Raw genomic sequence first — 27302 nt, forward strand, 5'->3', positions numbered from 1 at the left:
TTATTCGCATTTTGGAATGAAGGTGTGCTTTCCAATGGACACTTTTTCCCCTCTATCTCAGTTTTCTGTTGCTTTAATCTTTCTGTGTCTGATTCTGGAAAACAGCAAATAATACTGCGTATCTCTTTTGTGCAATTATTTTGTAGTCTTGGGCAACTTAAACGTGGCTTAGAGCAGGGCAGTTTTTATATTTCATAACAAGGATGAAAACTGGGAAATGTATTTACTCCAAATTCCTTTTATGACAAGGACGAAATTTGTAGTAAGAGAAGATTAAGAAATCTAAGGTTTAATATTACTTGATTTTGTAGCTTTCAACTAAATAATATATTTCCTTTCTTGTCATGGGCATTTATTTGCATATTAACTTGCTCTCTGCTGCATTATGCTTTATAAAATACTTATATTTTATTATTCCCAGCCTGTTTCTTACAAATACGGTGTTGTGTAATGGTGACCAGGAATGTTTTTTTTGCTTTTAAATTCAGGTAAATTAACAACATGTTGAGAATCTAAAATGCAGACTGCTTTTCAATGTTTGAATTGTATTGGATTATTTGTGAGATGCTGATGAATTGTCTGCTTTTAGTGGCAAATCCTCATTAAGCTCAGAAACACCTTGCTTTTTACACAATCAACACGTGCTTCTTTTAGCTTGTTTATTTACAAACTACAGACACAGGAATCATATTCCTACTTCACCGAGAAGTGCAAGTATCTGAAACATTGTCTACCTTCAAGATCACTGTGGAAGCAAGCCTGTTTTCTATCTCAAGTGCTCCACATTCCAAGAATCACAGAATCATCAATGTTGGAAGAGACTTTAAAGATCATCTAGTCCGTATGTCAACACAGTACCACCATAACCACCCTTAAACCGAATCCTGAAGTGCCACGTCCAAGTGCCAACGCTTCCAGAGATGGTGACTCCACCACCTCCCTGGGCAACTTATACTAATGCCTGACTACTCTTTCATTATTTTTTTTTCTAATACCTAATCTGAACCTCCCCAGGCACAACTTTAAGCCATTTCATGTCCTTTCACTTGGTCCTGCTGGCCACACTATTTGTGATATTGCCCTTCTTGCCCACCTGGACACACTGCTGGCTCATGTTCAACCAGCTGCTGACCAGCACCTGCAGGTCCTTTTCTGCTGGGCAGCTTTCCTGCCACTGTGCCCCCAGCCTGCAGCACTGCATGGGGTTGTTGTAACCAAAGTGCAAGACGCAGCACTTGGCCTTATTGAATGACATACCGTTGTCCTCAGCCCATTGGTCCGGACTGTCAGGTTCCTCTGCAGAGGAAGTGGTTTGGTGAGCTCTTTTGTCAGATCCCTCATTATTCTCAGTTGCATTCCATCCAGACCCATGGACTTGTGGGTGTCTAATTTGGATAGCAAATCACTAGCCATTTCCCTCTTGGATTATGGGGGCTTCACTCGTCTCCTCGACACTAAGTTCCAGCTCTGGAAGCTGGGTATCCTGAGCACAACTGGTTTTGGTACTAAAGACTGAGGTAAAGAAGGCATTAAGTACCTCCTTTTTGTTATCCCGCTAAGGATGGAGGCTCTCTGGAGCCCTTCTTTTGCTACCAATGTATTCAAAGAAACTTTTTTTCTTGTCTTTAGCCACAGTTCCAGTTTAGCTTTGACTCTTCTAATTTTCTCCTTACATAACATAACTTCACAATATCCTTGTAGTCCCTCTGAATTACCTGCCCCTCCTCCAAGAGGTAAAACAGTCTTCCTCCCCCCCCCCCCCCCCGAGTCCCAGCCTAAGTTCTCTGTTTAACCATGCTTGTCTTTTTATCTGCCGGCTTGTCTTACAGCACATGGGGACAGCCTGCTCCTGTATCTTTAAAATTTCCTTCTTAAAAGATGTCCAGCCTTCCCGGACTCCATTACCCTTTAGGATTGACTCCCAAGGGACTCTGTCAGTCCGTGTCCTAAACAGGCTAAAGTCTGCCTGCTGGAAGTCCAAGATGGCATTTCTACTGGCACCCTGCCTTAATTTCACCCAGAAGGGAGAACTTGTGGTCACGGTGCTCAAAATGGCCACCATGCACCATATCACCCACCAGTCCTTCTCAGTTAACAAACAACAGGTGTCTTGTCGTAGGCCAAGAGGGGATTCACCTGGAGCAGGGACCTACCTCCATTCCCCCTGTTTCTTATGTCCCCTCCTGCCTGTTGGGGAGAAGGTAGGGGATCTTCCGCTTCCTGAGGTACAGTTGCCTGGTATATGTTCCTAAGGCTTGGCAGAGAGAGCGGCTCCAAATATTTTGTAAGGCTCATAAAGGTTAAGAAAACCTGCATATTAACAGAATTTTATTAAAAGTTATCTTATGTAGACAAAAATGAAAAGCATAATAAAATTCTTTATGGCATAAAATTATACTGATTTCAGAACAACTGCTTTAAAGATAAGAAAGGCTGTATAATTTTCAGTATACAGTGAAACAAAATTCAGAGTGAAATATTGTGTGCTTATTTCAGATGTGACTGTGCACAGGCCTAAATTCTGTAGATTTTAGAATGGTAAAATCATCTCTGTGAGATTGAGCATGTTAGGAATAAGAAGTTGTTTAATCAAAGGGATTCTTCTGTGAACCTTGGTTTATGCAAGTCTTGCTCTTCCTAAAAGCTCTACTGCTACCAGTGGTATTTCTCACATAGTAGGAAGTGAATCTTGTAGGGCAATTTGACTGTCAAAGGAAGGCTATACTTTTTTAATCTTCTGGAGCTTCAAGTAGGAAAAAAATTTTAAGAGGTCTTTGACTCAGTCATTGGAAGTAACTTTGATCTTCTGTGAAGTATTTCTGCTAGTCAGGGAAAAGAGTGGGATGCTTTACGTTCCAAAGATACTGAAATAAATTGTTGCAACCCAATTTCTCCTGTCTGTTCCCCATCTACTGAGAATTATAATAACTTTGAATGAAGACACAGGATTTCTTCCAATTTGTATTCTCCTTTCTTCCTTCCTATGTCGTTAATGTTCTGCTAAGTCTTTATCATTTGTCAGCATCGAGGTGTTAGAGCAGACTTTCATGAAGGAGCTGTTGGCTTCTGTAATTAAAATGACTGGCAAAACGTCTGGGAGATTGAGCTATGCTGTAGTACTTGAGCAGATTTTGCAATGTGAAATTGTGTTTACTGAGTATATAAATCGCAGGCAGGCAAAAATGTGAACTTGAAAATTGAGGGTGGCAAGTACTTTTTGTCCTGCATATCTATAAGACAGAGTGAGAAGGATGCCTGGAGAAAGAGCAAAAGATACTAGCAATACTCTTGGCTTTATGCCTTCAGTCAGGAAATAAATATTTTGTACCTGTGTATTTCGTATCAAAACTCTGCTGATAGATTGTGCTTAGTGATCATCATTGGTGTCTTGATGGTCCATATTGTCATGGTTTGAGTAGGCTCAAAATCCAATTCTGATTCCTAGCCCCCCACCCACATCTCAACCCCATGTGAGATGGGTTTTCCAGACAAAAACACGAAACTCAGTATGGGGGAAGGAATATATTACAAAGACTATACACATAAATAAATACTATAATACACTGCATACAATCTTAACTCTATATCTATCTCTACCATGACAATAATATTTACAATGGGCCCAATCTCTTCTCCCTCCAAATAAAAGTCCAGGAGAGAAGAAGAAGAAAAGACCCCTTCCAGTCTCTCAGCAACAGGTCTCTCTCTAGGCAGCAGGCTTTCTTCTTCTCTTTCAGGCAGCAGTTGCAGCTGGATCCTTGCCAATACACACGAGGGGGGGTCTCCAAGCCCCTCTCGGCCCTCCGTCTTCAAAACGGGGGTCTTTCCGTGGACTACGTAACCCCAGACAAGGTCGTTCCACCACGGTCATATCACGAAGCACGGGGGTCTTCGTGACAGTCTGGTATCTTCAGGGGAAATCAAGCCCCTGTGCAGAGCTCCCATGCTCTGCCTCAAAGATGGCTGCCAGCTTCTCTGAAGCTGCAGCAAGGAGGGGGGGGGGGGAAGCCCAAGGTCACCCCCTCCACACACATTCCTTTGGCCATCCTGGCTGAGCTCTCAGGAGGCCGGAGCTTCTTAGCTCCTCTCTGTAGTGCATACTGCACTTTAGGACTCCACTCAGTCCACCACCCCCTCCTCTTTCTCGGAGGGGTCTCTAATGAGTTTGGACGTTTTGGTTTGTCCAGTTCTTACCCTCCGAAACTCTCTTCCTGCTGCTGGCTCGGGTCTCTTGTCCTGCTTTTCTGCTGCTGGCTCTTTTCGTTTCCTCAGACAACTCTGTGTCTGCTTCAGTTGCATACCGGCATCTGCTGCTTCTCTTGGTTCTTATCAGTTGGCTCTTTGCCACTGCTCTTCGGACACTGCTGTTCTGCTGCTGCTCCGTCGCTGCTCCCAGCGTCTCCCACTTCTGCTTACAGGGGCGAAAACTCCCCCAGCTCCTAGCCACAGGCACTCAGTCCAGCTAACACTGTTCCAAGTCCCTGCAGCCCCCCAACTGGGGGCTGGGGGGGGCAGAGGCCCCCAAGGGGCCGGAGCCCCTTCTCCTCGTGGCCTCTACATCATGGCCACCTCTTCTTCTTACAACAAGTACCACTGCTTCTTTTCCGGTCTCCAGAGATATGTTTATATTTTGCAGGAGCACCGATTGGGTCAAGCCCCAAGGGTCACCACCCCCTGGGGGTTACCACTTTCTTAGTTTCAGGGGGAAAACCTGGCTCAAACCACTACACATATATATATGTGAATGTGTTTCTTCATGAGAATGAGAGTGGGGAAGAAAGAAGACTCTTCAGTAATTCTAGTAACAGTTTAGGTTAAACCATAGCAATTCTGGAATCCTGTCTCTTCATAATGAAGTATCAGAAGTTTTGTCCTCAGAAAGACAACCTGGGGGAGAGATACCTTCCTACATCTTAATCTTCCTTCCCTCTCCAGGCTGATTACAGTAGCATTTGAGAATTTTAAAGATTTTGAATATCTTTTGAATACCCTTGAAACTAACCTGGTCCTTTTGCTAGGAGCCAGCATGTTGCTGCATATAGTACAGGTCTTGTTTAAGGTCAGACTATTAATTAACAGCATCACCCAGAGATCTGCCCAAAAGCTGGATAGTTTGGAGTGGCAGAGTCTATGGGATAGTATAGGCCAGTACCTAGGGCAGTGGACACCTCCAATTGTGTGTGCACCTCGCCTCTAAACAAGTGCATAGTAAAACATTTGAAAAAAGTGTGCTATCACCCTGGCACTCCAGAGAGGACCCAAATCACTGCAATGTGTCAAAGTGTGGCCCAGGCCTATTGGGCCATGTTCAACATTCTTAGTACCCTCAGGGAGAAATGAATGTCTCTGGATCTGACAATATAACAGCAACAGGCCCTGCAGCTACTCCAACCACTGTGGCAGACATTGTGGCTGCTTCAACCCTGGCAACAAACATTGCCACTGAAGCAGAGCAACATCATGTGCCAGTGTCAGTTCTGTACACAAGCAGAAAAAATGTACACAAAAGTCACCCTGTAAAAAAGCTTTAGCAAAGATGATCAAGGAGGACAAGGAGGTAGGAGAGGGCAGACAGGATGAAGAAGAAGGGCCATCACATGCCATTGCCAAGGCCATCACTTTCAGTGATAATGAATGTGGTTTTATTCAGGCACGTGCTGGATTTTATTTTTGAGGAATTTCCTAATATAGGAATAGGTGATTTTATGTGGTAATTAAGGGGGAGATGAGGGAGGCAGGGTGGCATTCCTGCATGCATAGCAGCTCTGTTATGAGGTGATGTCTTGATAAGCTGTAGAGCCAACAAATAGTCTAGCAGTAACTAATCCATTAATTCCTGCATTATCTAGTAAGTTCAGTAGATGCTATTGTCTTACAGAAAATCATATAAGAAGTCTTCACTAAGATCAAAATGAGAACACAAATAGATGTACTCTCTAGGGACCTGATCAGAAAGTGTGATGAGCCAGAAAGTTTGTATTGTGGATTGCTTTGTTTTTTCAGGGCCATGGTGTGTGAATAAAATCACTTTCTTATTTCATAGGCTCTCAGTGGAATAATAGTGAGCATATGAAATAGGAAGGAAATAAAACTTTAACATTCATCCTGTGATGGTTGCTTCATTTTAGCTCATACAGCTATTGTTCTTATTGTCCTAAAGCACCGTTCCTGGATGGGTCTATATATATTTATTGGTAAAATAAATACAAAAAAAGACAGACATTTCTAGAGAAGATACAAGGTCAAACCAGCTTTAAACTGTAGTGAAACTTTGTATCAGAGCTAAGCTTAGCTATTGCCTGTTGGTTAGCCTGATTTAAAATGTTTTGTTGTAACATGGAAGATTATTGAACTTTTTTTCACCATTTCCTCTTCTGTGCACTTGGATCCCCAGCATCATCAGTGGTAGATTTCATTACACCCAAGCAATGAAATTTCTATTCTTTCTGTATAGTGCTTTCTGTGGACCATGACATTATTTGCCTGTATGGAATATTGAGAGGTATAAACTTTTTTGAAGCACTATCAACGTATAATTCAAGAGGGAAATGTATGTAGAATATCCACACTGTACTGCTGTGCAAGTCTCGTTGTGAATTTCCTTTTATTAATGTTTAGGAATCTTCTTTTAAGACTGCATTGTTTTAAATTATTCAAAGTAATTAGTTTGACACATGTTTAAATGTGCTTATAATCCTATTATCTCAATTTGTCTTACATGTTCTGCCTGATTAAATATATTCCAAGAGTGTGCTTCCCTCCTATAGGACAAGTGGTATAGGATTTGTTGAATAGAGGGAATGTGAACGTTATGTGTAATGATGCAAAACATCTACTATACAATCTGACATTGAAGAGAAGCCTAAAACCAAAACATAACCTAAAAATGGGAACGACTGAAATATTCCTTTTCAAGGAAGAATGGGCTCTTATCCCTGAATTAGTGCTGTCTGTTTGTAGTGGAAGTCTGGTACTGCATGAGCTATTTCATGGCAGAGACGAGGGTGGTTCTGCCTGGCCAAAACTGCTATCGTTACTGTTGTGTGGAGCAGGAGAAGGAAGAGGAGACACTTGGGGAACACAGACTATAAAAAAGGGACTGAGATTTTTTTCAGGCGAGATTGAAAAAGCAGTGTAGGGTATAGCTCTCTAAAACTTAATTTTTTCTCTGTTGACTGATTCAGGGGCTGAAATCTGTTATTTCAGCCCAAGTGTCTTCCCTTTACATTTGCTTCAAATCTGTGTATGAACCATCTTCAAATATAACGGTTTGTTTCTTAGGTTATGTGCTTTATAGTGAACATGTGGGGCTGAGAAGCTACTGGCAGACTCATTCTTTGGAGGAGGTGGGCTGCCTTTCATCAGTGCTCTGTGAAAGCCATTGCTTTAGAAGGAAAATCTCGTATAATATGATTTTTGTGCAATTCCAGTCTAGTCATTTCAGTTTGCATTTCTGGCTTCATCCCCCTGTGCTTACTGTAGACTTCTGATTTTAAAGACAGAAAGGGAAATTGCTTTCTAGTCAAGATGTAAGATGTTTTTTTCCACTGATGACTCTATATTTCACTTCCATTGATGTTACCCTCCCTTTTGCTTTTGTTGCATTCTCTTTCTTCCTAGGTCTTGCCAATGTAATTATTCCTGTAGAGTGTGTTTTCCTCATTGCCTGCTGGTTTGATGGGACACTGAAGGGCCTCATCATCCATGCTGAGCTCTTTTATGTTTATGCTATATTAATTTTCTGCTTTTGCATGTTCTACAACCATCTGTATGTAAGTGGCTTACAATCTATTTCTATGTTCCAAAAACTGTTCCTTTTCAATTTTGAACAGGAAAAATTAAAGTCTTTTTGTTTTCTTCTATACCTCTCTTCTTGGATGACTGATAGTCAATTCTTCCTCTGACTAGAGTGTAACACTTGTACTCAATTTTTGCTCCTAATTATATTTGCTCTCTCTGATCTTAATTCCACAGATGCTATAATAATTTGACTTGCCATTTAGTTTGGTAACTTTGATGTACATATTAAGTGATAACTCAAGATACTTATCTTAAAGATATATTGAAGCCTCAATATTTTTGCATAACATTTCAAGATATGTCTATTGATATGGTTGAAATCTTGTTCAAAATCTCTTATGCATCAAATGCTACTGTAACTTCTGTGTTGACAAATGTTATACTGGTGTTCACATCTGTTCAAAAGGCTGCTACAAAGATGATTAAGATTTAGCGCATCTCATTACATATGTCAGCTGCTTTTGCATTGTTGATCCTTGTGTGTACATTAAAACACACAAGCTCTAGCATTGAAAATGTGTGAAGCTTCACTTAGCAAGTCTTTATGGAAAAGTTGATAAATATCTAACCAGTTAAAAGCCCCACAACCCAAACCACTTTTTGAAGGAGTTTTTTTGTCCCTTGAAAGAGTAACACCAGAGCAATTGACTTGGGCTGTTGATTAGTCATAAGGATTATTCATGAAATCATAAGTGTACCCTACTTAGCATTAATAAAGGAGTTGATAGTTTATATGCTTCTCCTAAATGAATTTCTAAATAATTGGAACAAAGAAAGGCACTAAATTTTGTATAACATGATGGAAATTAAACATAAATAGAACAGTGTCTTAGTTATGCTAACTTGTCTTTTAATAACAAGTAGTTTCTTTGCATATCTGTGTACTCTGTTGCCATGTCAGGAGTACAGCTGTTTCAGAGTGACAAAAACAACTTTCAAACTATGTTTTTGGTAAATAAGCCCGCTTTCTTACATTCTCCATGTAATGGTTGGAAAGAATTCTTCATAAATTGGTTTTGTATATATCTATTCCTCCAAACTTTCTGTAAAATTGTCATGTTCTGCACAATTTCTCTGTAATGTAATGGGATTCTGGTCTGTTAACTCAAGCGCTAAGGCCACTGACTGTTATATGTATCTTTAGGAAAACCCTCAAAAATAAGACAGTTAAATAAAAGGCAAGCTACCAGAGAAAAAAGAGGAGTTTAGCTTCCAAGAACACGTATGTTAGTTAGGGTTATATAAAATGGAGGCAATATGTGATATATCTTTTATGTTTTCAGTTGGATAGATTTGCCAGTATAAGAATTCCAAAAAGTAAAAAAGAAAGACCTCCTCTACCGCATATGAAGCTGTCACATTCTACAGATTGGTCATCCACATCTATGGATCCAGAGGATTTTGCTCCAAAACCACTGTCAGAAAGAGAAATCATAGCACTGTTTGAAAAAATGATGGTAAGAGTCTTACGCTCATTTCTTTTACTTAAAGAATTACAATGTGGCTAATTGATAGGCAGAGCCGTCTTTTGTGCAGGTGTTCTAATCTTTACATGAATTATTAATATTGTTGGTGTTGTGAGTTGTAATTATGTGATTAGAGTGTTTCTCAGGGAATAAATTATTGGAATTATTTCTACAAACTTTTGCTCCAAGTTTATTTAAAATGGAAATTAAAGGTTTCTAATTATTGAAAGTGAGATTATGCAAAACATTTTGAGGAGGAACAAGAATTGGGGAATCCTGCTTCCTTTTAAGATGACCTGAAACTTTTACAAAGGAGTTTTATGCCTCTAAATGTCACAGCAGGATTTTGGTCCGAATTTATATTCCATGTCACTCTTGCACAAAATAAAGACTTAAGGTTCTTGCCTCCAAAGCAACATTTATCTGCAAATGTAGTCTCAAATTTGCTTCTTTCTTTAACTGTCATTGTTACTGTGCTACAAAAGAGCAGTCACAAAGGTCATGTGGCAGTGGTACCACCTCAGTAGGTTGAATTTTTTTATCATGATGATGACATTTTGGGCAATTGAAAACTAAACATGGAATGGCCATGAGAAAAGAGTGACTGCAATAGGAAGAGCACAAGAGAACGTTAACAAGGAGAGTAATGCCTAGATTATTATTTCTTTCTCTGTCTCACAGCAAATAACACATAACTTTCAAGAAACACAAAGGGACTACCAGAGGCAGGGATGTGGAGGAAATGAAATGTACTATGAGAGAAGTACCTGTGTGGAATTTGTAATTCCTAGTACTCAGTAATGGCAGCTTAGTTTTATGATGCTTTTGTAGAACTCTGGAGAACTTTAAGTGAGAGATAGCATTCAGGATTTACATGGTTAAGCTGGTGAAGGAGAGGAGTAATTAACTGTGTTAGCAACTTTTGTATTGGTACTCATTTTCATGTGGTCTGTTTTTATTGGTATACCTTGGTGTCTTGCTTCTCTTAGAAATTTCACGGTGAATCATAGTTACTCAAATGTTAGGAAATGGGACAGTTTTTTAATAAAACTTCAAGGTGTGCCTCCCTCCCTACACTCCCCTGTGTATAGGTTGTATTTCTCTGCCATTCCACAGAAATTCTGATACAGGATAGTCTGTGATGTTAATACTATGCCATAAAAAATAGAAACTTTCAATAAATCCTCAGAAACCTACTATTGTGTGTCTAGGTAAATAGAAATGCTTATATCTATGGATCCTGAAGTAATTAATTCCAATTTTAAAACTACTTCAAAAAAATATGTTAAAGTAATGATGACATCTGGAAAATTTGAATGCTTTTCTAGTTTCATTGAATAACAAAGTACTTAAACTGTACTTGATAAGCTACTTTATCAGTGTTATTTTATCTATAACATGTACTACAGAAAGGATTTTTCAGATTATCCACATTTGAATGGACTGGAATTAAAGCTAGTTTAGTCACAGTAGATTACATAGCTAATTATATATTGTAGCCTCTAGTTTGCTGTTCTGATCAAATTAAGTGATTTGGGGAGGGTGGATTGGTGAATGTTGTAGGCAGACTTTTAGAGCTAATTTTGCACAAAATAAAAATAGTTAATGTATTAGCGTTGAAGGGAGAAGTTTTTAAATTCTGAGGGTTTACTGAATGTGTTATGTTACACTTTGGGTTTTTCTGGATGCATACTGCTTCCTTGTCCCAATATTCTATGCAGTGGCATCCTGTGCGGTTTTGATAGTAAAAATTATGAAAGAGCTCATAAAACCAGACAGTTAAAGCTAATAATTAACGTCATTGAGTGCTATTAGGAAAATATCCATGTGAAACGGTGCATTCTTATTTTCCAAGAGGAAAATTCACCTATAGAGTATATTTCAATTATTTAAGAAATACAAGGATGGAGTTGAAGTATTTTATAAACTCAGCCACAACTGATTTGCCACTTGCATCGCTGAATGCTTCTAATCAGTATAAATCAATTGTTTTAATGATGTTTCATTTGTTAAAAACAAGAACAAGGAAATGACTTTTTACTGCACGCACAGAATATTTCCTATAAATTACCTTGCTGTTATATCTAGGATTATGGAATACAGTTTGTGGTGATAGGTTTGTTAGTTCTTGGTGTTTTTTGTTATTAGAAGTTAGATATTTTTATTTAAGTTCAGCAGTTACTTTTCGGAGCACCTAAAAGAGCAAGTCTGAAAGAAACTGCTTTAAACAGAAGAATGAACTTTGCAACTTCTATAGGATAAGGTGAAAAGCTTTTCTGTTTGTTCAAGTTAAGTTCACCAAAATTAACTCTATCCAAACTGAAACTAGGACAGCGGTCAAGCATTTTCTGCAATGGCTTCTCACAGCTTGGATTTATACAAAACTAAATGTTTCAAGGAACTGTGCTTGATTCTATTCTACTCAACTTGAAAACTATGAAAGACAAGGGAACTTCCGTTTCAGTGTAGTATAAATTCTAAGGCTTGTCTGTGGTGTTTGATTTCTGACTAGGTGAAATAACTTTGATATCAAGATGGTTACCCACTGATTTTGTGGCATTGCTCCTGCCAGAGCTGGTGGGGATTCACCTCATGAGTCTCAGCTGAAAATAACTGCAGTAATTCTTGCTAAGCTTGGGTAATGCACATGCTATGTGCCTGTATATGTGTGTGCCAAAATTGTCAATTGTTCCTTAAAACTATTTTTAATTTTTTCACCTCCACAATGATAGGAAATGCCATTTCTCATAGATGTGCAACTGATTGCAATGATCAGTACATTTCTAGGCTGGAACAGTAGAACTCTCTGTGTCAGAAATGACAGCGAATAGCTACTGTGTGGCTTTGAGTATAGAGCCTCTGCTCTTTTTGACCTCTGGATTTACGTTGGAGTGAATAAATTGTGATGGAGTTTTGATAACAGTTGAAGGTGTTGATTTAATGATCAAATCTTTAAGAATTTGGGCCTTACATATTGCAAAGATGAACATTATTTTGTGAACTACTCTCAGTGCAAACCAGATTCTGCTGCCCAGGATTAAGTATTTGGGAACTGAGGAAGTGAATTATGGAACAAATTAAAATTGACATTAAAAATACCTAAGATACTGGTTTGAGGACACTTATAAATGTTTTGGGAAGTGTTAATAATGCTTTTCTGTAGTTTACTACATTGTTTGAAACTGTAGGTCATTTCTAAGAAGAGAGTGTGCTAATAATGACTGTGATGCACTTGTTAATCCCAGCATAGTTGACTGGGTTTTTTTGTCTGAGTTGAGGTTACGAGGGAAGATGTATAAAGATATTTATGGTTTTGATTAACAACTTATGAAAGGTTGTTTGTATAACAGCTTTCAGTTGCCTAAGTTCATATTTTTGTGTCTTTATTTTGTTTATATCAGTCTCTCATATTTAAATCACTCTGTTGCTGTATGGCACTTTTTTCCTCTCCCATTCCAGGAAGATATGAATTTAAATGAAGACAAGAAGATGCCATTGAGAGAAAAGGATTTTAATACCAAAAAAGAAATGGTGATGCAATATATTAGCACTGCTTCAAAGTCTGTAAGTAAATGTCTCTGAAGTATACCAAAATGACTTAATGATTACCTTATTTCCTATTGGAGAGAAAAAGTGATGCATGCATGTTATATTCTTTTGACCAGCTTCTGTTTCTCATAATATGCTTTAAAAATGTTTATATCGATCTCATTATTTTACAAGGTATGGTGGCAGATAGTCGCTTCTATTTGAAGTGTGTCTTCTGTACACAAAACAGCATTTCTTTTTGGTAAAGAGGTGGCTATTAGTGGAGATAGAAAGATTCTGCAGAAAACATCTTACAAATATTTGGCGTGAACCTTTTTTCTAGCATTGTTTAAATTTCTTAATTAATTAAATTCCTGAACTGATGAGCCTTTTTCATACCTGACTTCGATACAGAATTCATATTGTGATGTTATGTAATAGCTGATAATGAAAATGTTGTGCACAAAGCCAATTAGTGCCCATTTTTACTTATGGGGATAATTACTAGTTGTTTTAAAGCAGTACAAGGAGTTGTATATAAGGGCCAGTTTAAGGATTCAGTTGGCATGAGAAGAACTGTTTAGTTTTTGCAGCGTGGGGACTGACTCCAGTGATAAATGCTGCAGTGCTAATACTGTTCTCAGATCTTTTGATTGTTTTAGAATTCATACGTTTGATTCTTTGACTCTCACTGCTGCATGTGACCAGAGATATCAGTAAAAATGGCCTGTATGTAATTATAACTAAATACTAAGAAAAGCGAACATTAAATATGGTAATTTAAATGAGATATTTATCTTATTGTCTACATTAAATGATGTACTTTATTAGTGTAATGCTGTAGCACTTTTAGGAAGGTAGGTATGCCTAGTGCAGGACTGAATTGCCTGGAGATTGTTTTACCTAAGATGAGTTCTTCAAAGCTACTAGTCCTTCTGTAGCATAACAGGTCCTTAATACCAGAAGATTAGGTCCAGCTTCGTTGTTTTTTTATTTTTTAGAGATATTTTATCTCTAAAAATCGGGGAACTTCAGGCTAGTAAATCTCACAACATTCTTGAAGTTTATCTACCCAAAACAGCATGTCAGGGTTTATATATCATGGACACCCCTAACCTCCACATGTATTCTAAGACCTTACTTGTTTGATCTTAAAAGTAATGTGACATGACTGGCTGTGCAGAGTTGCTGTATCCACATCTGTTGCTGGAATCTTAACATTCTGATGTTGGTGATGTTAAGGCTCTCTTTCTCAAGAGAAAGGTTTTTGTGTTTGTGCTTCCTGCCACTTAATACACAGAAAGAACTGAAACCTATATAACAGGTTTCATTGATCTTTCTTTCTGAGTGCCATTTGCAATAAATAATTTTTCTTTTGTCTTTGGATGTCATCACACTTGTGTTTTGGCAATGGAGGTTCTTGCACTATGCCCAAAACAGGACAGTATAGTGTGTATATATATATATATATATATATACACACACACACATATATATATATAGTATACCATATATAGCATGGCATGGTACAAGGTACTCTGTTGAAGAGGATAGGTCTATTTCCTCCCCCAGGATAGTGATTTGTTCCGACACCCTGTCTTGCATGTTTTCCTGAAGCTCTCAACAGCAATTTTCCTTTCTGTTCCCATCCTCCGCTGCTAGCTCACGTATTCCCCTTTCTGCTGTGGGAGATCACTAAAGACCAATCCATACAGGGAAACTTGTCTTTCCTGAACTATGTTTCTGTGGTTGTGTCCTTACTGGAAGTTACGTTCACCTGTTGTATAACTGCGAGGAACTGTTTTTGTGAGGCACAGATTCAGCTATTTGATACAGTAGAGCTGCAGATGATTTCAGTTTACTGCTGGAGCTTCTGTGATGGGAAATTCCTTCCCTCACACTTGAAAACTCTTTGTTCCTGGCATGGGCTTTCATGTCTCAAGTTCATTGGATTGTCTGAGTGCCTTCTCAGTCTAGAGAGAATAGTGCACTGCACACCCAGAGTATTTGGCTAACTTCTGGTTTACCCTGACTTCATGAAAGAGTGTCATGCTTTTTCAGAACAGGTGAAGTGCCATATAGCTTCTGTTACATACAACTAACCCCGTCCCACTCTCTTTCTAGGAGTGATACTGCAGTAAGTTCTTTTGATAGTTCGTAATTCTCAAACTTGAGGGAGATGGATACTAAGCTATATTGTGTTGGGACAAATATCCTTATTCATAACTGTTATGCAGAATACTGAGCAGGTTTCATTTAAAGCAGTTATCATTTTAAAAATTATATAAATGAAAAACAGAGACTGTACCTCTAATGAATCACTGAAAATGGAATAGCCTCTGGTGATCAAACTGGACTCTACTATAATCAAAGCTTCACCATTGACCTCAGTATTAGGATTTGTGTTTCTTAGAAATGCACAAATCCTTTCCAATATTCATAAAACACACCTCTTTCCACAGTAATACTTGCATGAAAGAAAAGTTTTGAAGAGAAAATTCCATTTTATGGAGTTAATACTCAAGTGGAAATAAAACAGCATTGCTATCGTGTTACTCTACCATAAGTTTTGCTATTTTTTATGTTCAAAACATGCACAAACCAGGTTTTAAGGTGATTTTTCTTCTCAATATTTTGTTTTTGTTGTTCACATTACTTCTTGTAATGTTTTAACTAGATTAATTAATGCTGACTTCATGCTGCATCTGCTCACAGACCAGTTGTTCTTCAGTTGAGCAATTAGATTTTTAGAGGCACTGATGCCTCAAGATGTTTCCTGTTTCTCAGTTAGCTTGAGCATTTTGAACTTAAGCAGGGTTTCCCATGCTGAAATATAGCTAATATAATCAGTTTTACAATTGGTACCAAATGCAGCTCTTATTTTATTTAAGCACTGGCAGATGTATCATATTCTTATTATGTTGCAGAACCATGGCATAACTATGAGTAAGTGATACTTGGCACTGTGGGTATGTTGTACAGACATTCACAGTTTATTGCATAGGATAGTACTCAGGTGGGGAACTGAGTCTGAGACAGGAGGACTGGTCACTGTATGGATGTTGATGTGAGTCTCCATTGCTTGTGACACTGTCTTCAGATGGGTCATATGAGGCTCTCTGAAATGTCGTTCTAGTGGATTCTTATAGTCCAGCTGGGCTCTTGTCCCATGTAACCTTCCCACTGTACACATTACTATTGATTATATTAAATTATTTCAAAAATATTTTCTAGCCATCTTAACTGTATGTCCTGTCTATATGACTGTCATATATGACTGTGCATCAAAACAAAAGCAATTTTACAGCAGGAGCTGCTAGGAGAAGTCACTGGAAATGACAGATTCTCTACCCTGGATATTAATCCATATGCTTAGGGATACAAGTAGTGCTTATTAAGAAGTCTATGCACAGCAGCAGCTGCCAGCAGAATTTCTGTGACTTCTTGAAATTTCCAGCTGGAGAGCTCTTGTAACATTTAGTTAAATACTTTGTCATGAAGGATGCTAGGAGTTTGTGTGGTCATTTTGTCTGTAGTCAATTCGCTATCTCATCTATGCAGAGATGAGCTGGGAAGATCCATGAAAGAAAACTGAAAACACTGAGTTTCTTTTTGTTTGTGGGAGCATTTATTGTTATGGATTTTTTTTTAATTTTCTCTGAGTTTCCTAGATTTCTCCTCCAGACTCTCTCCTCAATTCTCATCCCTTCCTGGACATCTCATCTATTTTTTATGTGGAACATAGTTATTGGAAGTGGCTCTCATATTTAAACAAATAATAATCTCCATTAATTCAGAGGCATGTTTGCAATGACATTCCATGTACTACGTGTGATGTTCCAAAATATAATATGAGATGCTCTATTTTCAGGATGATTCCTGGCAGTAGTTTGTTTTTTGGCGTCTGGAGCATCTGTTTATCAAGTCTGAGAAAATATAGTTGGAGCAGAGAGTATTATAGTTCACAATGTTCTGTTGTTAAAGAGTCATAGAACAGAATGATTGAGACTGGAAGAGACTTCTGGAATAGTCTTGTCCTACCTCTCACCTATTCCCTTTTTAATATATCTGATAGAGGAGACTATACAACCCGCCTGGGCAACCTGTTCCAGTACTTGACCAGCCTCAAACTTAAAAAAATACAAGGGAAGAGAGGACAAGTTTTTGTTTATGCCTAATCTTTAACCAATTTCCTATAATTCAGTTTTTACTTCTTGACCTTTCACTGGTAGGGTTCCCCTGAGCCTCCTCTTCTTGGGGTTAAACAATCTGAGTTCTATCTGCCTCTCCATGTACTACAGATTCCCCTGTAATTGTGTCCGCAGCCCTTTCTGAACTCATTCCAATATGTCCATGTCTCTCTTGTGCTGGGGAGTCAAGAAATGCACACAATACTCCAGATGCCTCACCACTGCTTACCTGAGGGGAAGGACAATCTCACTTGACTAGCTGGTGATGCACTTACCGCCCATGCACATCAGAACCCCTATTTTCCTACAAACCTGCTTTCCAGCTGGTTGGTCCCAATGCATGTTGGTGCATAAGATTATTCCTCCTCAGGTTCAAGATTTACCATTTTCTGTTGCGGAACTCCCTGAAATTCCTGTTAATGTCCCTCTAAATGGCAGCTCAGCAGCCTGGTCTGTCAACCATGCTTCCCAGCTTTTAACTTCACTTCTCTGCTAGAAACTATTTCATAGAAACTTCATAAGGAGAAAAGCCTAATTCTCAATACTTCCTGAGGATCTTCCAAAGTGAGAAAACATCATCTGTATGAAGCTATCTATAATAACATAATGAGACCACATCACTATTTACAGTGAATAGTTTCAAGTTATTATTGCTCTGCAAGTCTAATTCTCTTCAATTCCTGACTTAAGCCACTAGTTAGTCAAGAATTATTTAGTAAGTCTCTTTGGTGCAACATGAGAGTTGTGCTTCTGCTCTCAAAAAAAGGAGTCTTGCAATGAATTAACTCAAATATAGGTTGTATGCAACGTTGTATGCCTCTTTCTTTGAATTTAGATATGTTCTGTAGAAAATATCCTTCATGTGAAATGGATATTAGGTGGAGTTGACTTCTTATTTTTCAATGTCTTTACTATACTTCAAAAGAAGGAGAGAAGGATACTCTTACAAATTGGGTCAATGCCTCTTAGATTTGTCCATTTACTTGCAAATTCATTAGTTCAGTGGAACCATTACTTTTTTTTAAAACAACAGATACTATATATCCTTCAGAAAAGTCATTAATATCTTGAATTTATTTTAATCAACATTTGGCACGACAGATACAGTGATGAGTCAAAGATGGCGTCTTTCAGGCTGTATTGCTTGGAACAGAAAGTATTTTGTTTGTATGAAGCTGCTTTTGCTGTGCTGCATGAACTTGCTATTGCATTTTCCTTTTTATCTCCCTGTTCTCCACATCCCCATTTGCCTCCCCACCTGCCAAAACCAGCAAAACCCAAAACACAAGGCAAAATCCAAACCTGAAGGTTTGAGTAAGTGTCCTTTATGTTATTGCATCAATAGTCATATTTGTGTTGCACTGCATTCTTACAGATGGCCAACACAACAAATGAGCAGCTGAGATTTAACTTTAGAATTTTAGTTCTAAAAGACTCTTTTTATGTGTTTTTTCATTTTTATTTTTTTAATTCTTTTGCCTTAGCCCTTAGAGCCAAAGCTAGCCAATCTCATATAGTCCTCATCTGAAGAGAGAAGTGTTTTACAATACTGTCTGCAAGAACAGAAGTTACTACAGTAACACTCTGAATACTATTCTGGTGTGCTCTATTCTCGTGACTGCAGTCACCCTTCAGGATCTGTACTTTATGATCTCTTCAGAAAACCTCAGAATTGATTTTTTCTTCTGTTGAAAATTGAAAATTAAGGTGTTTACAATGCGTAAACAGAATCCATTCATTATGACGATTGTATTTCACTGAGCATGCGTGATAAATTGTACATTTGATGCCTGCTACTTTTGTCTACTGATTAGAAATTTGTTCATAAGATGACCAAAATTTAGTCAACATTTGGCATATAGTAGATAGAGATCAGTTACAGGTTTAGGTCTACATTATATGTTTTTCAAGGAACAGAAATTAAAGTTAGCCATTAATAATCTGAGTTCTATATGCACCAAATAAAAAAGTAATGTATTTTTTGTGTTTCAGGGAAGTCTCAAGAACAGTAGGAAGATTTCACCCCAAGAGTTTATTCAGGATTTAAAATCTGGGTCAACAGATGAAAGACTAGTCACTTGCTTAGAGTCTCTCCGTGTGTCCTTGACTAGTAATCCTGTCAGGTAACATCATTAACACATATTGCAGAGATTAATCATATTCTCATTTCTTAATGGATTAAAATTAATGGATATGTAGATGTAAATGGTTCAAGTTTTTCCAGTTAATGAATGTGTATGCATTAGTGAATGGTTGTAATTTTTTCTTTTTTTTCATTGATTATATATCTTCTGTAGTTTTATTATTTTTTAATAGAGTTCACTGACCTATGCAAGGCGATTCTAAGAGAAGATAAATTAAATGTAGCGCAGAGCAGTTCTCTTTGTTTTCTAGTGCTAAATGGTAAAATTTTTTTTCCATTTTTATTTTTGAAATATTCTCTAACTCTTTGATCTTTTAAACTATTTTGTCAGGGTGATCAATAATGGGAGTTAGGCACCTTGATGTAAGTTTGTTCACCAGAAAACATTTATATTTTTAGTTGCGTGCTACTACTTCTGTCCAGTGTACTGTAAACTTTCTTCCTTGCTGCCCTCTGGTTATTTTTTTTGTGTCTGTAGAGTATACAGAAGAAAGCACAACATTCATTTACTTGTGCTTTTTTGAAAGAAGGCTAACTCTTCAGTAATTACTAATATCAGTCTTGAATTTTGATTTGATCCATGCAGCTTGATTTGTGAATGCTGACTTTATTATATTGTATTTTTTTCTATTCTACTTTATTTACATCCTTTAGTTTTAGAGTTACTGTTTAAGACAGTGACTGAACACATGATTTTGGAAAACTAGTTTGGGTTTAGTTCAAGATAATGCAAAAGAAACGTTGGAAATGCTTATGATGGGACATGATCTAAAAAGGATTATACAACATTTTTCTGTGTCTGGCTTGGCAGAGTTGTTCGTATGGGTCTTCTGTATGGGTATTAGATGGGACCCCTGGTGGCCTAGTCGGGACCCCTGGTGGCCTAGTGGTTAGCATGCAGGACTCTCACCTCTGCGACCCAGGTTCGAATCCAGCCAGTTCCCCGGGCAGATGGAGCCCGTTAGCCCTGTAAGGCCATCCATCTATGAGAAGGTCACTCTAAACAAACCTACGTCCTGAGGACCTCACTGCCATTGTCCAAGCTTACTTGGCCCCGGCAGATGAACCTTAGGATTAAAGGGTGGGCTCAGTTCAGCGCAGGCTGTGTCTCACCTAAAAAATCCATTGCGCAGGCTGGAAAGGTAAAAGACCTTTCCCCAAAATCTTCGTTCGCGAAGACTGGCCATTATTATTATTATTATTTATGGGTATTAGCTTCTTTCCTTCTATTAATTTGTTTTTTAATTGGGTTGTCTTGTCTTATTTAGAATATATAATGGTTCACGTGGGAAGAAACATGCTTTATGTTAACCTGAGTTATCTGACAGAGAGTTTTACAGAAGATATACTTCCTTCATGAATGTAAAACTACTTTTGGATATAGTATTGCTTCCCCTTCTTAAAAAAGATTCCAACAACCCACAACCCCAGCAATTTTTTTTTAATTTTTTTATTTGCACTTAGGTTTAACAAAGAAAACTTTGCTTGTTAATATAGGCTTGGAAAGAGAAACATGAAATGTTTGAAATGTGTGACAACTTCTGCTTAGAGCAATCTTTTCTCTCTGTTCTTGATATGAGTGGATAGTTTTATCTTTTTCTATGTCATTCCCTTTGCTGCCTCTCTCCTACATACCAAGAGAAAAGTTAACCCCCTACTCCCCAAAAAATAAAACAAAACCTGTGATCTTGGTGATGCATTGTTGATATCAGAGTATTGCACTGATACCTTTGAGAAATTATTTTAACTTATTGGTACAAATAGATTGCAACACAGGTTTTAACTCTGTTCAGATATGAACTACAGTAGGTAAAAAAGGTTCACAGTTGAATCTGAAGTCCTAGCTTGACCATAATTTATTAAAATATAACTGCAATTTGAAACATTATGCAGAATATAGAGACAGCATAAAAGAACTATAAGGCTTGGAGTGGAGACGAAATCATTGAGTTAATGGATGGCTTAAGAATAGGTCTGAATTTGACAGGTTTGAATTGGAAATAGAGTGACTGTGGCTTGCAAAAACACCAGAGAAGAGATATTTAAGTAGCAGTTCAATAAACAAAATCTCTACTGCTTGTCCATGAACGCATTTTAATCTACAAATCAAAAGAAGGATCACAACCAGTAGAACATATGTTTTCTGAAACAGTCTTCTGGTGTATTGAGTTGTACTGAGAAAAGTCTATTAAGATAGACCTCACTAGGCTTAAACTGAGCATTTCAAAATAGCCTTAGTAAAAAATGTAAGTTCTTAAGTAGGGCTTATATACAAAAGTAGCAAAAATGGAACAGCGACACACTGATGACCTTGATTTTCCTGTCAGCAGCCAGATCTTTGAGTAAGAACTTACTTTGGCACATAAATACTGAACTGTGGTTCAGCTGCTATAAATCCATGATTAATTTAGACTTCAGCTTCATGTGATATGGACAATGAGAAATAACTGATGAAACTTTGGGATTTTATTTTGTGCATATATAATAACAATGGATAAAAGTATACTTTTTTAACAGAATGAGAATTAAATTTAGATTGAATTTAGGCTGCCATTCTTAACATTTGTGGGCCGTGATATTTTTGACAATATATAATTAGGGGTTTTTTTCTGATTTTTCAATTGCTATAGTTTAATCAACTTAACTTTTAAATCTTGTTGACATTTCAGTTTCTAATGCAAGAAGTGGTTCCACAACATTGTTTTCAATTAGTCTTTCTTGTAAAATGTATTTTTAGTTCACAGAGAAAATCTGAATTGTGATATTGAGTAGTTTGATCCTTGGTACTTAGAAAAATGTATTGATATCTGTGGGTTACTGCAAAAAGCAGTGCTTATATTCCATCAGTATAAAAATAAAGCCTCAGAAGGGAAATCTTGGTCGCTAATCTTCAGGTAAATAATTTGGGTATTTTGACCTCACAGTTGCCCGCACAGTTCATCAAAAGCACTTCAAGTGATTTAGCTGTGCATAGTATTGCAGATAACTGGTTATCTACAGCTATTTATTTTCTTTTTGTATAATAGTTGCAACAGATTTAATTTTATTAAGAGGACTTTTTAATGTATTGAAAATAGGGGCACTGATAACTTGATGTTTTGTCAGACTGACAAAAACCTGGGTGTTTTCTTTGGATAATAAAAGTAATTCTTTTTCTTTTGTGGAAGCAGAGGAAAAAGCAATAATAATGCAACAGTATTTTAGGCACTTGATCATTCTGAGCACCCTCAGCTGTTGGATGTACAACAAAGCGGCTGTGCATAATTCTGCTAATACAAAATATGCTAAGACATGGTCTCGTAGGATTATTTTTAGGACAGATATGGCCAGATATGCAAAAAATAATTGACATTTATTTGCCTAATCTGTTTCAGAACAAAACACCCATTCAGGAAAGAGAAAATCTATTTTCATAATGTATTTACTTTTAGGGGAAAAAAGTATAAAAGCATCTGATCTATTTTTTATTCCTATAATTTTAAGTACTACTGTCATTGTGCCATTACATATATTTAATATCAAGGGATTTTGAGCAATACCAAACAGGACCATGAAGCAGCTATTTCACGTAGAAACAACTTGCCAAGGGTTTAACCTCACCAAAAGATAGCTTTGGTAGTAGCTAAAATTTTAAATTTTTGTTGTGTTCACTTGGAGATATTTCAAAAGATCCAGTTATACTTGCTTGTATTTATTGTGACAATTTTCATTCACTGGGATTAGTCTTTTTTTTTTAATTGTCAATTCTTTTAAATGTCTTTGTTCTTTCTCCCCAGCTGGGTTGAAAACTTTGGCCGAGAAGGTCTAGGACTGCTATTGGATGTTTTGGAAAGATTGGTTGAGACAAAAAAGTAAGGATGATTTAATATAAAATTGCAAGCTTTTCATAGTATGTAAACAGCATTTAATTACACTAAACTTTTGATTTATTCAGTCAGGACAGAGTTGTGAAGAGGAGTCAGCATAAGGTTATACAGTGTTTGAGAGCCTTCATGAATAATAAGGTATGGGATTTTATCTAATCTGGAAATCTAAATTACTGCAGTTCAATCAGATAAGGTACATGATGAATGGGTGTAAGTCTGTGCAATTGGTGAAGTGGTGGGTTGGTCAGCTGTAGTTTGAAGTTCTTTCTGTCTGCCAGAAGTCTGCCACTTCCTCTCTGTATTCCCAGCCAATAATGTGAACTTTTGATGCTGGTATATGCCCTTATTACAGAATAAGTACCTATTTGGGACTTTTCTTTCATTTAATTATTTTAATAAAGTATTTGACAGACTGAAATGTCATTTGAAATACTTACTTGAGGGAACCATCCCTGTCATTACTAGATATTCAATAGTCGATTGGATTCCCTCCAACTATCCTTACAACTGTTCTTTTGTTGTTTAGTACGGGTTGGAAAGAATTTTGGGAGAAGAGAGGAGCCTTTTGTTGCTGACCAAAGCAATTGATCCCAAGCAAACTAACATGATGACGGATATAGTTAAACTCCTATCTGCAATGTGCATTGTTGGAGAGGAAAACATGTAAGTACTGTATTTAAGTAGGAAATAGTAAGGTAATTTTACAATATCCAAAATTATAGTTATACTTGAATTAAATGTTAAAATTTTCAATTCAGGTTTGAAAGTAATATCTGTATTATATTGTCAGTTTTCAGAATACCTTTGTCTGATTTTTTTTTTTTTTATTGTGGTCATATCAATAAGAGTTTTCTTTTTGACATGTGGATGTACTGCTTAGATGGAATTAGTTATGCAGCCATTCTTTTTCTTAAAATTTATTAGTATAACTTTTAAGGTATCTTAATCCTTGTAATCCAGTAAGTCATTCTTTGGCTGCAAAAATCTCCAAAGGAAACATATAATGCTTAAACCTAAATTTATACGCAAGAAATTGAGGCAGGTGAATAATTTGGCAACATGTCTTTTCAGATAGCAAATGAACAGCAAGTTTAAATATCTCTCCTGAACGAAATGCTTCTCTTTTCTCGCAGTCTTGAAAAAATTTTGGAAGCTGTAACAGCAGCAGCAGAGGAAAGGAATGTTGGCAGATTCTCTCCTATTGTAGAAGGTCTTCAAGATAACTCAGTTCAGCTGCAAGTAAGCAATTTTATTTTATTTTTTTTTTACAAAGCACTGCAACAAGTAAAAATAAAATTTCTTACTTTTCTGTACTGAAGAAGTAATTACAATTAAAAGGAACAGGTATACTGTTTCAAATAGGGGTCAAATTTTGGAATGTTGTTGATGATTTTATCTTTTAAAATATGTCATCGTAAGATTCATTGTTGAGAAACACGGGTGTTGCAGGTTAATTTGTTGATTTCTGCTCACTCAGATCTTACCTTTGCAAGTTAAAGTTATACTGTCCTTTAAAATAAGGATAAATCATATATTTGGATGCAAAATATTATCTAACTTCTGGCAATATTTGCTGAAACTTGGAGGTTAATAATAGTAAAAAAGCAAGTTTTTAGGCAACTTTTTATAATTAAAGTTTTAATCAGCAGGAAGTCCATCCCTCATGTTCATTTTATGATTTCATAAAATAGCACCGAGAGAGTCTGAGGAAAAAAAATCTTCCACCTTTTTTTCAATTTTCTGTTTGCTTCAGTTGGATGTAGAGTTTACGGCAGGAAGGCACAAAGTATTACACTTCATTTCAATGATCATTATAAATCATTGGTCTGAGAGTGTAAATATGAACTCTAATTGATATTCATGTAATTCAGTTGAACTGAAAGCTATTAGTAATTGTAATTCTTTGTGAATATTGCAAAAATAGTAAAAGGTTAATCTAAAGTTAGAAATAAATGTTTGTATTTTTCACCTTTTATATTAAATAATCCATGTCAGACAGTAATGATCACTGCTTGTTTTGTCTATCTCACAGAAAAGCTTATAATAAAGAAATATTTAGAGGTGGAGAATCATTTGCTCTTGAATTATACCAGAACCACTGGGATTCTCTTATGAAAAATTGTCCTTCTTTCTTACCCCTTCTGTCTTATAATCATAGACTGGTTTGGGTTGGAAGGGACTTTACTTCCAACCCGGCTACCATGAGGAGGCATCTTTCACCAGACCATGTTGCTAAAGCCCTGTCCAATTTGACCTTGAACACTTCCAGGAATGAGGCATCCACAACTTTGCAGGATATGATTGACTCTCAAGTGCACATTTCTGGCTCATAAGTAATTTTTCAATTGTGAATATCCCCAAGTCCTTCTCTAAAGGACTTTTTTCAACCACTCTCAGCCTTTACTGATACTGGTTATTGCCCCCACCCAAATGCAGATTGTTGCACTTGGCCCTTTTGAACTCCGTGAGGTTCATGTGAGACCACTTCTCCAGCTTGCCAAGGTCTCCCTGTAAGGCATCCCTTGATGCTTCCATAATCAGCTTTCTTTTAGGTGATTTCATAGAATCACAGGATAGTTTGGGTTGGAGGGAACTTTAAAGATTTTCTCGTACCAACCCTCCTGCCATGGGCAGGGATGCCGCTCACTAGATCAGATTGCTCTGGGCCCCATCAGCCTGGCCTTGAACACTTCCGGTGATGGGGCATCCACAACTTTCCGGGCTATCGATAAATTTTCAGGGATATCAAAAAATTTCTGGGATATAAATTTTTCCCTGGGATATCAATGAATTTCAAAAATATTTTGTTGCGGTAGGGAGCTGCAGTAGAGATGCTATAGATCATGAAAATTGTTTTCCAATTTCAGGATATTGTATCCAAGTTAAGAGAATTTAAGAGTCTATATTCTTGATAGAACGTATAAGGGTTTGAGAACTTCCAGAATGTTTTGAGTGTAAGCTTCCAGATGTGATCCTGAGTTTTCGGGGCTTTTGTATATTTACACATATGTAGATTTAATGGAGAAAAAAGCTATCTATAACTCCCTTTTCTTTAGAGTTAAAAATGCATGTGAAACTGCCCTAAAAGCAGCACATTACTTTATTTGAAGCATTAGATAAATTAAATCAATCATACGTACCTCTCCCTTTACCCATGATGGTTACTGACTGTTTGCAGCAGCGCTCAGCTCCATTAGTGAGGTACCACTGATGAGATAATGGAATTAGTGCAGGAAACTTCAGCTGAGCTACCTATGTCATAGCAACTTCTATTTTTCTAGGACTACTCTTCAGATATTGAAAAAGTTTATTTCTGCTAGTTATGCCTTCTCGTGATTGTGATACTCCTCCATTTGGTTTTTTTTTTTATCCTCTCATATACACGATAGAAGCATTGTTAAAACTAAGAATTCTGTCTAAATGCTACAGTTGCAATACTTATACTAAAATATTAGTCTAAATACATTCATTTTGCTTTGCTGTATTAGCCTGAAGTTCCTGCAAATAGATAATGTTTTGCTGTTTCATTTGCTGTATGTTTTGTAGACATGGAAACTTTCATGAATTTTTTTTTTTGAGTTAAACTTCCATTTGAACATGTTCCTTCCACTAAAAGGCTTTTTGTTATTTATTTATATTTTCAGACTTCAAAAATGATTGCTAGAAAAATCAACGTTCCTCATCTGAATCAATTGTAAACTTTTCTAGCAATGGCATTGACCTGGTGGTTAATTTGACAGTGTTTTAATGAGACAGAAGTTTATAGTTGTCAGTTACTTGGCATACTTGCCTTGATTGTCTGCTTGATGTATGTCTGCTTGCTTTGTGGCAGTTCAATTTGACACTAACAACTGACCTTTTCAATTTTGAATTGACTTAACATTTCTGTTACTAGAAGTTTGAATACATAAAAGGCCTCAATATGGTGATTTTTGTATTTTTAGTAAAAGCTCTGTGTGTTTATTTTTTGCATTTGTTGAAAACAAAGGGTATTCTCCCTTTATCTTTCGTAAAATCCAAAATTATGGAAAGCATACTTAAATGTTTTTGGTTCAAGACAAGATTGGTGATCTTAGTCTGAGAATATAACTACAGCCAGGAGTAATACCGAGTTTCTGGTTTTGTTAAAGTAAATGTACATCTTAAAGGTCTACTCAAGCAAATGCATACAGGGCAATCTGATACCTTGCATATTTATGACCACAACTGAAAAAGTCTAATGCTTTGGTTGTACAAGTCATGGATGCAGGAAGTACAGTTCTGAAACAATTAATTTTGAAGTATTTAAGACAGACGTGAAAACAACAAT

At 37.0% G+C, this 27302-nt stretch overlaps 1 protein-coding gene across 1 annotated transcript in view; it reads left to right on the forward strand.

The window, feature by feature from the left end:
• DIAPH3 (diaphanous related formin 3) overlaps positions 1-27302 on the forward strand; it is a 211686-nt gene that overhangs the window by 13920 nt on the left and 170464 nt on the right. Inside the window, 7 exon segments of the mRNA XM_027674265.1 lie at positions 9084-9257; positions 12726-12830; positions 18977-19107; positions 22904-22978; positions 23062-23131; positions 23520-23656; positions 24127-24232. Coding sequence (XP_027530066.1) covers positions 9084-9257; positions 12726-12830; positions 18977-19107; positions 22904-22978; positions 23062-23131; positions 23520-23656; positions 24127-24232 — 798 coding nt within the window.

The sequence above is a fragment of the Neopelma chrysocephalum genome, unplaced genomic scaffold, assembly GCF_003984885.1.
Source record: "Neopelma chrysocephalum unplaced genomic scaffold, ASM398488v2 Primary Assembly neopelma1_25, whole genome shotgun sequence".
Taxonomy (NCBI): Eukaryota; Metazoa; Chordata; class Aves; order Passeriformes; family Pipridae; genus Neopelma; species Neopelma chrysocephalum.